Source organism: Aristolochia californica, unplaced genomic scaffold, assembly GCF_029961685.1.
Source record: "Aristolochia californica isolate CCGP_79_NKW_82.1479 unplaced genomic scaffold, dmAriCali1.0.hap1 SCAF_10, whole genome shotgun sequence".
NCBI lineage: Eukaryota > Viridiplantae > Streptophyta > Magnoliopsida > Piperales > Aristolochiaceae > Aristolochia > Aristolochia californica.
The window spans coordinates 2,553-19,395 of record NW_027181771.1 but is presented as its reverse complement, the minus strand read 5'-3'; the positions used below and the strand labels follow the sequence as shown (position 1 = coordinate 19,395).

The 16,843-nt window shown below is 37.6% G+C and overlaps 1 protein-coding gene and 1 pseudogene across 1 annotated transcript; one reads left to right on the top strand and one right to left on the bottom strand.

Annotated features, from left to right (window-relative positions):
• The first annotated feature begins 2,452 nt into the window (after positions 1-2,452).
• On the top strand, positions 2,453-3,111 carry LOC137938831 (protein ALP1-like). Its single transcript, XM_068783895.1, has 2 exons — positions 2,453-2,576; positions 2,657-3,111. The coding sequence occupies exons 1-2, from the start codon at positions 2,453-2,455 to the stop codon at positions 3,109-3,111; spliced, it is 579 nt and encodes a 192-aa protein (XP_068639996.1).
• Positions 3,112-13,336: 10,225 nt separating this feature from the next.
• Positions 13,337-14,130, bottom strand: LOC137966272 (peroxisomal 2,4-dienoyl-CoA reductase [(3E)-enoyl-CoA-producing]-like; annotated as a pseudogene).
• Positions 14,131-16,843: the final 2,713 nt, after the last annotated feature.

Sequence of the window (16,843 nt, the reverse complement as noted above, 5' to 3'; positions counted from 1 at the left end):
ATTAGTTCGATTAATTTTGAAATATTTTAGAATATTGTTGAATATGTTTGAAGTGCTATGGATTGTTTTGGCCATGTGGTGAGGAGATTTGGGTGTTATAAATATCCACCACATGGTATTTTGTTTTTTATTGTTTGTGTTTATGTGTATCCCTAGTTACTACGACAATTAATGGTTGTCTGATAAAAAAAATTCCATGAGGACCATCTCGGATTTAGATTATAAATGGTTGGAAGAAGACAACAAACTCCTCGATCATATGACATTTGGACCTTCGAGGATGACAGCAAAATGTTCGATCTCTTGGTTGAGCAAGTCAATATGGAGAACAGGATGCCCAATGGGGTTTGGAAGCATGAGGTGTATTTGGATTGTGTCAATAGGCTCAATGAAGACGCAACTAATAAAAAAAATGTTTAGTAGCTCAAGAATCGAACAAGATCATGGAAGAAAACTTACAAAACAGTAACGAGTTGTCTCAACACTAGTGGGTTCGACTAGGATTCAACCACACACCGAGTTACTGCATGTTATTTTGTATGGCAAGACTACATCAAGGTCAGTAAATTATGATGTACTGTAAAATATTTTGTATTTTTTCCGCATTACTATAACTCTATTCCAAGTCATCTAAATGATGTTTTATTCTTGTAGGATCATAAAGATATTGAAAAGTATAGACAACAAGGTTGCCCCTTTTATGACAAATTAGCTTTGGTAGTGGGAAACTCAATAGCCATGGGAACAGTAAGTCAAACTAATGTAGACATGTGCAATGATGTTCAACATGAGGAAGAAAATTCATGTTTGGACATGCTCGAGGAAGTCAACTTAGGCAGAGATACTCCATCACCATTCTTTATAGAAAATGAGTTGGTACCTGATCAGTCTTGAAGTGTTAACCCGTCAACTTCAAGTCGTCGTAGAAAGAGACCGAAAATGTCTCCTGATGACAGCTTCATGTTCCTAGATACAATGAAAGAAGTTGTCGGGGTAATTGTGTGATGCTATAAAATCGGAAGATGATAAAGTCAACAAAATAGACATGTGCAATGATGTCCAACTTGAGGAAGAAAATTCATGCTTGGACATGCTCGAGGATGTCAACTTAGGCAGAGATACTCCATCACCATTCTTTTATAGAAAATGAGTCGGCACCTGATCAGTCTCGAAGTGCTAACCCGTCAACTTCAAGTCGTCGTAGAAAGAGACCGAAAATGTCTACTGATGACAGGTTCATGTTCCTTGATACAATGAAAGAAGTTGTCGGGGTATTGTGTGATGCTATAAAATCGGAAGATGATAAAGTCAACAAACAAAAATGAATTGAAGCCCTATCGAAAATCCTAGACATTCAGAAACAGTGGAAGTTTTGCGCTCCTGAACAGTTGGATACGAAAGTTAAGAGGAACATGTTTACAAATATGACAGTGGAAGAGCGACTCCAGTAGCTTAAATATTGTTCTGGTGAAATGTAGTAATAAGTTTTAAGTACACTATCTACTTTGGGACGATTGTTTTGAATTTTAATTATGTTTTTTAATTATGACATCATGAGACTTATCATTGATAGATTATGAATGTCATTAAGGATAAGATTTGGGTTTTCATGATTGTTGTGTTCTTATTGTGTGGATAAATATTATGGATGTGTGATTGGATATGATTGTATAAAGGAATGATTGAAGATAAGGGTATGATTTTTTGTTTATGAAATTTAGCAAGAAACATGAATTATTTTTATAGTCGTCATTGTGATTGTGGTGATTGTATTTGCAGGTTTCCATGGATATTAAGAAAGACAAAAAAAAATATTATAAGAATGATAGCATTCACATGTATTTTGTACATGATGGGAAGATACTCTCTCAGCCATAGGAATAGACGTGCACTACGTCCTCGTGGGATTGGTGGTCCGATTTATTTGCAAATGGCATTAGCGAAATCACCTGTTAAATTTTGAAAAGTTTACAGGATGAATTAAATTTTGTTTCATAAATTGGCAGAGATACTTTATAGTAAATGATTTTTATCACCCACAAAGACCATCTCAGTAAAAGAACAACTTGCATATTTTCTCCTAACTGTTGGTCAACAACAATCGTATAGTGTCATAGCAGAGATGTTTGATAGATCAAATTGGACCATAAGTAAGTATTCAATAAGGTGTTGAATGCTATTATCAAACTTCAGTCTGATTACATCAAACTGCCTTCAAAACGCACTCACTCGAAGGTTTTAAACAATTCAATGTTTTATCCGTATTTAAGGTAACATCACTTGGCTTCTAATGAACAATTTTAGATTAATATTTAGAGTTACTTTGTATTAATTGAAATCATATAATTAGGATTGTATTGGGGCTATTAATGGAACTCATTTCAAAGCAAACATCCCACTTGAAGAACAACAAAGGTTCTGGAATAAAAAGGGATATCTCTCACAAAATGTAATGGCAGCATGTACATTTGATATGCAATTCACTTATGTACTTGTTGGATGGGAGGGATCAACAGCTGATTCTCATGTACTGAAGGACGCATTGACTCGCCGAGATAGAATCTTTGTACCTGAAGGTAAATAATATATTTTTATGTAGTAATTTTTTTCTATTTTATCTTCAATTATCTTAGGTGAAATATTTTTTGTACTGTAGGTAAATATTATCTAGTCCATGCTAGTTATGCAAATATGCCAGGATTTTTGGCTCCATATCGAGAAACTCGTTATCATCAACAAGAATTTGGAGATAACCTTCCTAGAAATGATAAAGAGTTATTCAACCGAAGGCACTCATCTTTGAGGAATAATATTGAACAAACTTTTAGTGCTTTAAAAGTTCGATTTCAAATGGTGAAAGGCCCTCCTCCATTTTCTTATAAGATTCATATGAAAATTGTAATAGCTTGTTGCATATTACACAATTATATACGTAAAGAGGATTACAATGATATGTTTGAATTGGAAGATGATGATCCGGACGATGAGTTTGGTGGAGGAGGTGATGAGGTCCGATTAGCAGGTATAAATGAGGATGAAGTTAGCAATGGTAGTGATGATCTTGGGGATGAAGACAACTTATCAACAACCATGTGGAGGTGGCGTGCATGAGAATCCACTAGAGCCGCACAATTTCGAGATGCCATAGCAACTAGCATGTGGAGTGATTATTGATGGTTGTGAGTTTTAATGTTAAAATATATCTTATGTTATTAAACTAATATATGACATGACTTAGAAGAGGTACCACACACAAAAGCATAAATGAAGAATAATAGAAGAAGAAAAAAATGAACACCTCTGGCTAATCATAATGCTAGAACAAAAATAGAAGAGTCTACAATGAATAAAACAACCATAAACAATAAATCATGGAAGAAAATTAATATACAAAACAATGATAGCATGCAAAAAGTAATATAGACCTCACTAAAGAATTAGTTTGAAGGGATATCATAAAGGCAAGAGAAGATTTTTCTTGGTTAAGTGACAAATAAAAAATAACAATTAAAGTTACTAGCAATTTTTCATGCAATAACTCTTACGATTAACAAACCAAGATGTTGAAAGACTTCAAAAGAGCAAGACCAATAATTGTTGTAGGAAGGATATGTAGAAAGGTTTCATACTATTGCATTAGCCTTTTGTATTATATGCTTTTCTTAAAAAAAGAATTATCATGATCATACTTCCGGTCTACGCGGTGGCATAGACATGATAGAAAACACTAAAAACTCTAAAGTCAATTCCCTCAATTTAAAATTACACAATTGACAAAATCAGCCTACAGCTAGTATCTTAATGAAAATAGTATATTCCTTCAAAAACTTCCATTGTATATCAATACACCCATGGTAAAATGGTAACTGAGCATATTAATGATATATAACAGCATAAAAATAGACCATCAATTTATGGCCAAATTGTATTTCAAGAGTAACAAAACATATGATAGTTTAAAACTAAAAAATATAGATTGCAAATTGACAAATTTTAGAAGATTAAAATAGAACTCTCCAAACAGAAATGACTACAAATATTGGCCATAGAACATACACAATTGTTAGTTACGCCCTTCAACAGATGTTGAAAGACTTTAGCAGAGCAAAAACAACAATTCGTATAGAGATGATATTTATAAAAGCGATTTCATATGATAATAAGGGTGCACACCACATTTGCATTAGCTTTTGGTATTTTACACTTCTGTTTAGAAATAGCAATATCAAGATAATACTTCGAGCCTACTCACTGGCTTAGACTTGGAAGGCAAGGTCAAAACATTGTAAGGATCATTACTTCAATGTAAATTTGCACAATTGACTAAATTCGCATACAGTTAGTAGCTTACTTATTATTGACCAGACTTATAAAAAGAGGTATGAGAGCATTGTAAAGGACCAAAGAGCATTTTAAGAAAATTTCAAATGTTCTCCACAGACAAAAAAATGAAGTGTAAGCCACACTATTTTTAACTAAAACTTGACTATTTTACTACAATATTTGACTTTAATACACCAAATTTAGAAAGACTAACAAAAAAGACCCCCATGAATATAGAGAAATCTAACAATCAGGCATATTCAACCATCTTTCCTGAACAAGAGGGTGAGTTTATGTACCTGGACTCTAATTCTATATCCATATATAACAAGAATACAAATTATTACAGATAGTGTAGATTACATGAGCCATCAATAAGAAAGAAAGAAAACAATTCATAAGAAATGGCAATAGCCAAATTCCTCCATACAAAAAACTTCAACTAGAAAATACATTTTAACTGACCATCACACTCATCAATCTCATCTTCCCCAATCCATTTAAATCAGATAAAACATTTGAAATGATAAAATATATTTTGACAAACCTAAATATACTGATTGTCGTTTGGTCTAGTGGTATTCTTCTTACATTAGGTGAATCAGGACGCTAGTTCGAATCGTGCCACGCTGCTCTCAAAAAAAAAAAAACATAATTTTAGAACTGTTACATGTAAGAGTAAATAGAATAAATATAAATATTCAAAAAATGATTTATTTATACCCTACTGAATAAACAACGTCGTGCAACTACTCTTACATTCAACATCCACAACCATGATTTCACCTCATTATCGTTTGACAAGATTAACAATGTGACTTAAAAAATAACCAACCACATCCATCCATACTGTTGAGTACTATGGAGTCTAGTCCACATCGCTCGAGAGGTGGGCCCAAGGGACCCGGAGGACCATTCTTATGTTCTGTGTTGCGTGTGAGCACTCAATCAAAGAAATGAAGGGCCTTTCATTTTTGTTGATTTATCTCTTCGAAACTTACAGAGAGACAACGAAAAAAAATAGAGTAAGTCTCGGGACTTACAGAAATAGGGTTTCGGAACAGAGGTGTTTTTTGTCCGCTAAGAAATGCCTTCCCCAATGATTGCTTGAGCAAGGCTTGGGTCTCGGAGAGGAGCGGTTTTTTTATTGTTGTTTCCAAAGAAATTTGTCGAGACTTCTGTATCTGCATCATTGGGTGTGCCGGTGTGAGATACAGTGTGAGACTCTCACCAGGACGACGTTGTTGCCAGAAAAGGGAAAAGGTCGTGAAGCCGCAACGCTGCTGCGGTTGAACAGAGAAAAGGTCATCCTTGCCAAAAATAGAGCAGCTCGCGACTTCGACTCTACTGCCGGAATAGAGCACTTTGGGACTCTTTGGCGCTATTGAACAAAGAGGGTTCGAGAGTCTCTCTATTGTATTGTGATTCCTCAAAAGAAATAAAAATTCCTCTGTAGCTCCCATGGACATAGGCAATTTTCCAAACCACGTAAATTTTGTGTCGAGTATCAGAGTTGAGGTTCGGGTATGAGGGAAAACGATGGCTGGAGACGAAGTGAAGGTATTGAGGATCGAGAAGTTCGATGGCACGGACTTTGGATACTGGAGGATGCAGATAGAGGACTACATCTATGGGAAGAAACTCCATCTTCCACTGCTGGGGAAGAAACTGAAAAAAATGGAGGAGGCCGATTGGAATCGGTTGGATCGACAGGTTCTGGGGATTATTTGGCTAACCCTGTCGAGATCCGTTGGAAGCAACATCAGCAAGGTGAAGACGATTGAGGGTCTCATAAAGACTTTGTCAGGTATGTATGAAAAGCCTTCAATGAATAACAAGGTTTATTTGATGAAAAAAGTTATTCAATTTGAAGATGGTAGATGGTACATCTATTGCACAACATCTGAATGATTGTAATACTATCACAAATCAATCGTCGTCTATTGAAATTGAATTTGATGACGAGATATGTGCACTGATACTATTGGCCTCATTGCCAAATAGTTGGGAAGCCATGAGAATGGTTGTCAGTAATTTTGTCGGTAAATAAATTTGAAATATAATCATGTTCGTAATTTGATTTTGGCTAAGGAGGTGCGCAAGAGGGATTTAGGCGAGACCTCGGGTTCTAGTTCAGCATTGAATGTTGATTCTCGGGGGAGATCACATGACAAGAACTCAAACATAGGCAGATCAAAATCAAAGAAAAGGGGCAAGAGCAAGTCAACGCCTGGTCAGCAAGCAACTTGCTGGAATTATGGCAAAGTTGGCCACATAAAGAAGAACTGTAGAAACCCTAAGAAGACCGAGAATAATAGTGCTAATGTGGGAACTGAAGAAGTACAAGATGCACTATTGCTTATAGTTCATAGTCCAGGTGATGACTAGATACTGGATTCAGGGGATTTCGTTCCATACATCTTACCATTGGGAGATAATGCAAAACTATGTTGCAGATGACTTTGGGAAGGTGTATTTGGGCTGATGGAGAGACTTTGAACGTGGTGGGGATGGGAGACATTGACATTGCACTCCCTAACAAGAACAAATGAACCTTGGAAAAGGTCAGGTACATTTCTGAGTTGAAGAAGAACCTCATTTCTGTAGGGCAACTTGATGATTGTGGCCACTCAATGGTGTTCTCAGATAGCACCTGGCAGGTCACCAAAGGGGCATTGGTACTGGCTCGGGGAAAAAAAATTGGTACACTTTATTCGACTACTGGTTGAATAACACTATTACTACTACCGTTCCAGAAAGCACAACAGATTTGTGGCATTGCAGGCTTGGCCATATGAGTCAGAAGGGCACGAAAGAACTATTGTCCAGAGGCAAGCTACCAGAATTGAAATCTGTTGATCTCGGTATGTGTGAGAGTTGCATTATGGGAAAAGAAAAGAAGGTTAGTTTCTTGAAAAGTGGCAATCTCGGTATGTGTGAGAGTTGCATTATGGGAAAACAAAAGAAGGTCAGTTTCTTGAAAAGTGGCAGAACACTGAAGAAAGAAAAACTAGACCTTGTGCACACAAATGTGTGGGGACCTTCCCCAGTGGCATCCCTTGGAGGTTCTCGTTATTATGTCACGTTCATTGATGATCACAACAGGAAGGTATGGGTTTATTTTTTGAAGCATAAATCTGAAGTATTTAATGTGTTCAAAATTTGGAAGGCCATGGTTGAGACAGAGACAAACTTGAAATGTTTGAAGTCTGATAATGGTGGTGAGTATATTGATGGCGGGTTCAAGGAATATTGTGCAGCTCTGAGTATCAGAATGGAGAAGACCATTCTTGGGACACCACCACAAAATGGAGTTGTTAAATGTATGAACAGAACCATAAATGAGCGTGCTAGAAGCACGAGGCTGCACGCTGGATTACTACCTACTTTCTGGGACGATGCAGTTAGTACTGCAGTCTACTTGATAAACAGAGGGCCATCAGTTTCGTTGGATTGTGGATTGCCTGAGGAGGCCAGGAGCGGGAAAGAGGTCAAATTTTCTCACCTTAAAACTTTTGGTTGTCTTTCTTATGTTCTTGTTGATTCTGATGCTCGTAGTAAACTTGAGGCTAAGTCCAAGAAATGTTATTGCATTGGCTATGGAGACAAGGCTTTTGGCTATCGTTTCCGGGATGATCAAGGTCGGAAGATTATAAGAAGCAGGAATGTGATTTTCAATATGAAGATTGAGTACAGGTCAAGTCCAGTACAATTGTTGAAGCAGCTCCTCAAGAGTCCGAGTTCGTGAGGTTGGATGACCTACCAGAGGCCACAGTGTAGTGCAGAGATGTGAGTGATGGGGAAAGTCTGTCCAGTGCACCCATTCCTATTATTCGGTAGTCAGATTTAGAGTTGTCCACTCCTGTAGCTGCAGTTCACAGGTCAGTTAGAACTATTCGGCCTCCACAACGTTTCTCACCTACTTATATTATGTTGACAAATGGTGGAGAACCGCAGAGTTACGAAGAAACCTTGCAAGATAAAAATTTTAGCAAGTGGGAGTTAGCCATGAAGGATGAGATGGATTCCCTGTTATGGAATCAGACATGGGAGTTGATAGAAGTTCCACCAGGGAAGATTGCACAACAAGTGGGTGTACCGGGTGAAAACTGAGCATGATGGCAATAAGAGGTACAAGGCTAGACTTGTTGTAAAGGGCTTTTAGTAGAAGCATGGTATTGATTACTCTGAGATTTTTTCTCCTGTGGTGAATATCATTACTATCAGGTTAGTACTGTCCATGGTTGCTACTAAAGATTTATTTCTTGAGCAGTTAGATGTGAAAACAACCTTTCTTCATGGAGACCTTGAAGAAGACTTCTACATGCACCAACCTGAGGGGTTTGCAGTACATGGAAAGGAAGGTTCAGTTTGCAGACTGAAGAAGAGCTTGTATGGCCTGAAGCAAGCTCCAAGACAGTGGTACAAGAAATTTGACAACTTCATGTGCAGTGCTGGGTACATCAGATGTCAGGCAGATCACTGTTGCTATGTCAGGGGCTAGCACTGATGAGATCAATAATTTGAAGAAGCAATTATCAGAGCACTTTGCAATGAAGGATTTGGGAGCTGTGAAGCAAATCCTTGGTATGAGAATTGTCAGAGACAGAGTCAAAGGCACGTTCAGACTCTCTCAGGCTAATTATGTGAAAAAGGTACTCAGTAGGTTCAATATGGACAAGGCCAAACCAGTTGGCACGCCCTTGGGTAGTCACTTTAGACTCAGCAAGGATCAGTCACCCAAGTTAGAGGAGGAACAAGATTGCATGAGTAAGGTTCCTTATGCCTCAACCATTGGTTCACTTATGTATGCTATGGTTTGCACTAGACGGGATATTGCCCATGCAGTGGGAGTTGTGAGTAGATACATGAGTAACCCCGGAAATCAACATTAGGAAGCAGTGAAGTGGATTTTGAGGTTCCTAAAAGGCTCCTCAGAAACGTGCCTGTGTTTCTTAAGAGAGACCTTAAAGGTGAGGGGCTATGTTGATGCTGATTTAGCTGGAGATGTTGATAGCAGAAAAAGTACCACTGGGTTTGTTTACACTTTGGGTGGTACTGCAGTTTCATGGGGTTCTAATCAGAAAACAGTTTCTTTGTCTACTACAAAAGTTGAGGACATTGCAGTATCAGAAGCTGCAAAGGAGATGATCTGGCTACAGGGTTTCTTGGAGGAATTGGGCAAAAAGATTCAGAACGGCATTCTCTACAGCAATAGTGAGAGTGCCATATTCCTTGCCAAGAACCCAACATTTCATTCTAGCACTAAGCACATTTAGATCAGGTATCACTTTATACGATCATTGTTAGATGACAGACAGTTGTTACTTGAGAAAATTTGTGGAAGTAAGAACCCTGCTAATGTGTTGACAAAGGGTGTTACACTGGAGAAACTGAAGTTGTACACAACTTCGGTTGGTCTTCTAGCATCAAGACATGGGCAGTGAGTTGAAGAGGTTGAAGATATCATGTTTGTGGAACAAGGTGATGCAGTGGGTGTACCGGTCTCCAAGTGGAAGAATTGTTGAGTACTGTGAAGTCTGGTCCACATCACTCGAGAGGTGGGCCCAAGGGACCCGGAGGACCATTCTTATGTTCTGTGTTGCGTGTGCTGCACTCAATCAAAGAAATGAAGGGCCTTCATTTTTGTTGATTTATCTCTTGGAACCTACAAAGAGACAGCGAAAAAAAAAAGAGAGTAAGTCTCGGGACTTACAAAAACAGGGTTTCAGAACAAAGGTATTTTTTTTCCACTGAGAAATGCCTTCCCCAACGACTGCTTGAACAAGGCTTGGGTTTCGGAGAGGAGCGGTTTTTCGATTGTTGTTTCCAGAGAAATTCATTGGGATTTCTGTATCTGCGTCATTGGGTGTGCCAGTGTGAGATACAGTGTGAGACTCTCGCCAGGGTGACGCTGTTGCTGGAAAAGGGAGAGGGTCGTGAAGTCGTGACGCTGCTGTGGTTGAACAGAGAAAAGGTCATTGCTGCTAGAAACAGAGCAGCTCGTGACTTCGACTCTGCTGCTGGTACAAAACACTTTGGGACTCTTTGATGCTACTGAACATAGAGGGTTTGAGACTCTCTCTATTGTATTCCGATTCCTCAAAAGAAATAAAAATTCCTCTGCAACTCCCCTAGACGTAGGCAATTTGACAAACCACGTCATCATATTTTTTTTCATCACACATACAAATTGAAAAGCAAAGCGCATGAAAACGAATGGAAAAATGAGATTCACCTCTGAAGCAAAACACATAAAACATGTAGTGCTTTCCAATGGACGGCTAAACTATAAAAGACCGATATCCATGTGTGTCAAACACGTGCCGCCGCATCGTGCCTATGTGGTGAACGAATAGCGACGCATGAAGCAAGTGTGGCACACACGTGTCATCCAAGTGGTGTACACATGGCGTACGCATGGCAAACCGGTTACACAAGTGTGGCGACCGTGTGGCGGTCACATGGTTCACTCATGTCACGCACGTGGCAAAAAAACACATCAAATGGTGAGAGTAAAAATCCATGGTGAGATTGAGAGTATCATGCCAATGTGCACCGGAAATAAGTTACATGAAATTGTAAAGAACCTACAAATTTACTGGAAATTCTTTAAGACTCATGCCAATGTGCACCGGAAATAAGTTACATGAAATTGTAAAGAACCTACAAATTTACTGGAAATTCTTTAAGACTCATGATACCAGTGCCCAGACCTGGTAGTCAAAAAAAGGCTCTAAGTAGTACCCCAATAGCTGTCCTAAATAAAGGTCATATACCTCTATGAATAATCCCAATATAGGCTATTACATATCTTCTTCAATATTGGGAAACACTTACACACCAATTTTGCACAAATTGCAATTTGAGAAATAAAATTAATGTAACTTTTCATAAAGTAGTTGAAATGCACGCTGGTAGTTCACTCAAATTTTTTTTAGTGTCTAAAGCTTCCTACTAATGCAATGGATAACTAAACATTAATATAATTTTTCATAAACAAGTTGAAGTATGGCTCTGCAGTCTATAGGGCATCATTTGACTAAACTATCTCTCCTCACGATTTAACTTTTTTTCAAGGACAACAAATCTTTTTCAATCATCTACAATGAAAAATAAAAACAAGGATCTTTTACCAATACAGACGAGGAGCATCTTGCAGCAATGTGTGTGTATGTGTGTGTGTATAATTGCTATTAGACTACAAAAGGAATTTATGATCTCCAAGAACAATAAACGATAAAATAAATGTCCAAAGAGTTTTCCAAAATTTTAACCAAAAACTTCTCAAAGTTATAGGGAAACAAAGAAACAACACTACTACACATAAGTGGAAATAGCATAATTTGTTGGTTGTGCGTCACAACATTTGCAGCAACACTCCTTGAAAGGATAGTCTTTTCTTGTTTTCACTTTTCTCCCAGTCGACTGAGATTTTCAATCTTTGCAACCTTTAATATGACATTTTATCCAATATTTTGTTTTGTTCCTAAAGTTAGCTTGAAAATAGGCATAGTCATGACAAAATGGGAGAAACAAACAGATAATCAAACAAAAAAGGAAGCAAAACTCACTGAAGAATGCTTTATGTAATAATAAGGATGGAAACAACCATTCGGTTAAACACGGTTCCAGTATCATTTAAAGAACAAATACCAGGATGATGAAGCTTGCTCAATCAAGAGGCTAATTATGGTGCATTATGATGGGTCGATCATCAACATTGCAATAGAAACATTTTTTTTAAAATAATAATAAATCATTGCATTGGGAACACACCTTTTGTAGAAATTATTGTGAAATTCAATAGTGTGTTGATAAATTAAATAAATTACTGAAATAAATTAAGTTGCTAATATTTAATTTAGATGTAATTAATGATTAATTCAAAGTTGAAATAATAAATTAATTGATCAATAAATAGTTTCAAAAAATAAACAATAACAATTATAGTAAACATTATTAAAAAAAAGAGTGAAGGCCTCCCACCACTGTCCATGGGAGACCTTTCTTTGTCAAGCAAAGTAGAACACGGAAGGGGGAGGTCGTCCTCTTCTTGCCATCACCTTTTTGTCACTAAAATTATTGAGGGATTACACTATGCTGACCTTTACAAGTTGCAGAGAACAGTGAGAAGAAGAAGGGGGTAAGTGAGGTGGTCCTCCTCCCATCACTGGAACGGGAGGATGACCTCCCCTTCCCCTTTCCATTCTCCACTTTAGTCTACAATTTCCAAAGGATGCCAAGAAAAAGAAGGGAACAAGGGATGCCGTTTCCCTACCGTCGGCTTTGGGAAGGCGACTGCAAGTGGGGATGGCCTCCTCTTCCTCCTTCCCCTTCTTGTCAGTTTCTTATGAATAAAAATAAAAAAGAAGAAGAAGGAAGAAAAAGGAAGAAGATATATGAACCATAATAAACCAAAACAATACAAAGTTATGTTCCACCATGATAGGTGAAAATTCACATTTCATCGTTTTTTCAAGGAATGAGTATGAGACTAACTTGGCCACAGGTCCAACTTCTCAGCAAGTAATAAGAAACATAAATCAACAAGATAAATAAATTCATTTTTCCAACTAAACTAGTCTTACAAGTTAGTTGTGTCAAAATCCTTGCAAATAATTGCTCTTTGGAGGTTGAACAACAAAAATACAAAAAACAATATGTGAAGAAAAAAACTACAGTTGATAGCTCAAACTAATATCACCATACAGTTGGCTAAAAAAATTGAAAGAGTTTAGCACATAGTAAGAGTAATATGACTCCTCTAGGATTTGAATGCCTGGTGCCAGACTGTTAGGCCACAAAGTCTTCTCAATAAAATGACCAAATTTCCAAATTGACTAAATTTGCACAGAGTATGGAAAAATAAAAGTTTTAAAGAACAGACTCTTCAGGAGAACAAAAATTTGGTTATTGTAGTCCAAATGAAATATAGCTTCCTAGATTTTGTTGAACGAAAACCATTACAAGGTTGTAATTTATTTCTAAGCAATTATAAATAGCTTTTATCTTATAGTTTACTCTTTAGAACCCCAACTCGTGCAACTATGGACTTCCTCTCAACCATTCTAGAGAGACTTATTACAACTTCTTTTGGAATAATGCGCGGTGGGCTGAGCCGTAGTCCCCCATCAACTACCAGAGTCGTTACATTCACATATTTACGAGTGGGGGACAAAAAATTGGAGAATAAGATTCAAAATGATATAAGTAGCATGAATGAACCTAAACCCTAAATCACCTGTGGGGGGGTCCATTCACTAAATTTGTATGCAGAGCTATATAACAGAAAAATCCTTACAATAGTGAATAATCACAAACCTACATCATAAGCCAGGTATATAGCAGCCATTGCAATATCCCATTTCTCCCCAAGTTTGTACTAAGGCATGGATTATGTGGCTAAGCTCACCAGTTCATGAGGTGCAAGTTTTCTCATCTCTGTAGTGTCTCCAATGGGTCCTGGTGCCATCCCATTTTACTTTGATATCATAGTTTGTTCCCTACTCTAGAGTCAATTTCCTTGTAATACTATCTACAATTGCCAGTTAGGAGGAATAGGTGCAGTGTAAAACTACCTGAAGCCAGGGGAAGCTAAACTACTGTTAAGTGGAATGTGGTTCACGACAAACCTTAGCCGCAGATACATGAATGTGGTTACTAGGATGTTGTATAAAGTAAAGTTGCACTGATGTTCAAAGTAAATCCCCCAGAAGATGAATCCTCTCTTTGTGGGGCTCATTTCTTTAGATATTTTAGTGCTTCATGGCACATTGAAAAAGTTCCAACAAAATCAATATCCATAACTGCAACATAGATAAAGGATAATGGAAATTACTTAGTTACCTCGGAAGCCAAGAGTAGAGGGCCATGGTCCTGAAATGCAAATGAATAATGTGATTGTTTAAGATTCCTTGTGAAAGTAACCACAAGCAATCGTGAACAATAACAACTATGAATTTTACTGAGAGGCATATCAGGAATGTTTTGGAACACCTAAAATGAGGACATTTCCAATTGGATTGTGAAATAGTTTTTCCTAAAAGTAGGGCTTGTTCATAGAAATAATGGCTAAACAAAATTCAATAGAGACATAAATTATGATATCTACAAATGCAATTAATAATGCTACAAATTTCCATTAAGGAAATATAAAATGCTCCCACATGAATGAAACCAATAGGAATACGTCTATAATCAATTGGATCTAATAATATAGCTATTTTATGTGGACAACAAAGAACATTGAACACTCATTATAGTAATAGAGGAAAACAACATGTAGCACGAAAAAAACAGTCATTGACTTATTGATGATGAAACCCGAATAATGTGCGAAGTGAAATAAATCTGCAACCATAAAAACATAGAGTTAGACTCCAACATGAATAACGTGAACCACTCAAGATTAATCAAAAGAAAACAAAAAACGCATCAACAACTGTCTTGACAGAAATTCAAATTCCAACACACATAGACTTCAAATTCCAACCCACATAAAGAGTGATCAATCCATTCACTTACTGCGACTACATTAAGCAATTTATCTAGTTGATTATATCCAACAAGACTATATAGTCACACTGGTCTGATATTTATGATACAGAGTACCCTGAACCCCGCGTCTACAGGAAGACGCATAAGACCCCTAAGTTAAGGTCATGCATTGATGACAAAAAAAAAGGACAAGAAAAAAAAAGTGATAATATACAAACATTTCTATAATTTAAAAGTCTGTTATGAATTTTATATAATGTTATAGAAGTATTATATTATAATATGTCATAATATGTTATAGAAGTATAATATTTATTACAAAGTTACATTATGCTGCATTATAATTTTTCATGTACATGTTACAAATATTTTCTAATACATTATGTTCATTATGCTTTATTTATTCATCTAATAGTTTACTCTAGATTAAAATTTTTTTAAATTTTTTTAGTAACATGTAAGATGACTCATATTGTGATCCTCAATATATTTGTCACAACTAAGCAAAACAATCTACCTTATAACCCAAAACAAAAGATTATTTGATCAAATCAAATTTGAGTTTGCTTTAATCGCTCCAATGAAAGTTGATTTAGTGAAGTATTTACCCCAATCTCTCTCCCTTCTAATTGATTCTTGTTTGATTGTGTCACGGGTAATTCTTATTTTCAATGCGAATTTGCTTTTCTTGTCCCACGTGAATTGGTTCTTACAAATTGATTAAAACTAAACACCCTCTCTAGTTGGATGAAGTCGTCCGATTATAGGGAAGACTGTTCATCAATTTAATTACAGTCGATTACGTAATCAAAGCAAGATTATCTGTACACGAATAACAAAACTCCAATTCCAGCCTCTGCCACGTCGTCTCGTTCTCAATGATCTTAGTTTGTCATCCACCGGGAACGAAAGACACGTCGTTCATGCCTTATCCCAACCTTGTCGCTTTCTCCAACGCTAAAACGCATCATAACCGTCCCTTCACCTCCTTCAAGTCCCTAAAAATACACACTCACCCATTGCCCCTTTCTCCCAAAACCCGAAATATTGAGCACAACAACCTAGAATACGAAAAAAAGATGGGGGTATTTTGGTACTTTCCACGAAAAAGATTTTAAAAAACATAAAAAAATAAAAAGCAGGGGTAAAAGTTATATGGAACATTTATTTCCGAGGCATGTGCCGGTGGAATCTGGATTCCAGAGGGAACCCCGAGTGTCGCTTGGAGCTGTCGTGTTGATTCGTCCGCAGGTGAGTTAGGGTTTAGGGTTTACTTCCCGAGAAGGGTGAAATAAAAAAATATAATGGACCTCGGGTAGGGTTTTTAACGTTTCGAGAGAAAGGGAGATAAAAAGGAGAGGGCGTGCGACGGGAGGAAGAAGATAGCGAATAGAAGGAGAGCAAGAAGTTCCATTCGACTCCCACTAGCTTCTCGTTCCCCATTCTTTCCCTCTCTTCTTATCTCGAAGTGTGAGGAAGAAGGACACGGTGGCCCAATGGAGCGGCCGATCTGGTCGACGTCTCCGACGATGTCTAAGTAGTAAGTAGAATGCAGAAAGGGGGAGAGCCGGAGATTCTCAGATATCTCAGCGATTTAGAAAAGGAGAGGGCGTGCGACGGGAGGAAGAAGATAGAGAAGAGAAGGAAGAGCAAGAAAGTTCCATTCAACTCCCACTCGCTTCTCGTTCCCCATTATTTCCTTCTCTTCTCATTTCGCCCCGCTCGCCTAACCCATCCTGACTCCGCCGCCGACGGCTAGCCCTGTTGCCTCCCCTTGCCTCCCCTTGCCTCATTGCCTTCCGCCTCTCCTCGCCGTCGTCCTCTTCCTCTCCCTCGCCTTAACCACCTGGGACGCCTCATCCTTTATTCCTTCTTTTTTTCCCTCTTCTTCATCTCCCGTAATGCAGTCACCCTCTTGTTGTCACTCCACCGCGAGGTACGAATGTCTGGCTTTGTGTTTTTTTGCTTATTCTTCTTAATTATTTGATTAACATGGTCACTTTTATTTTTATTTACAATT

Excerpts from the sequence above, each read along its gene's own strand:
- LOC137938831 (XM_068783895.1), top strand. The coding sequence starts at position 2,453 with ATGGCAGCATGTACATTTGATATGCAATTCACTTATGTACTTGTTGGA. Across the intron at positions 2,577-2,656 it reads TAGAATCTTTGTACCTGAAG|GTAAATATTATCTAGTCCAT; the intron begins GTAAATAATATA and ends TTTGTACTGTAG.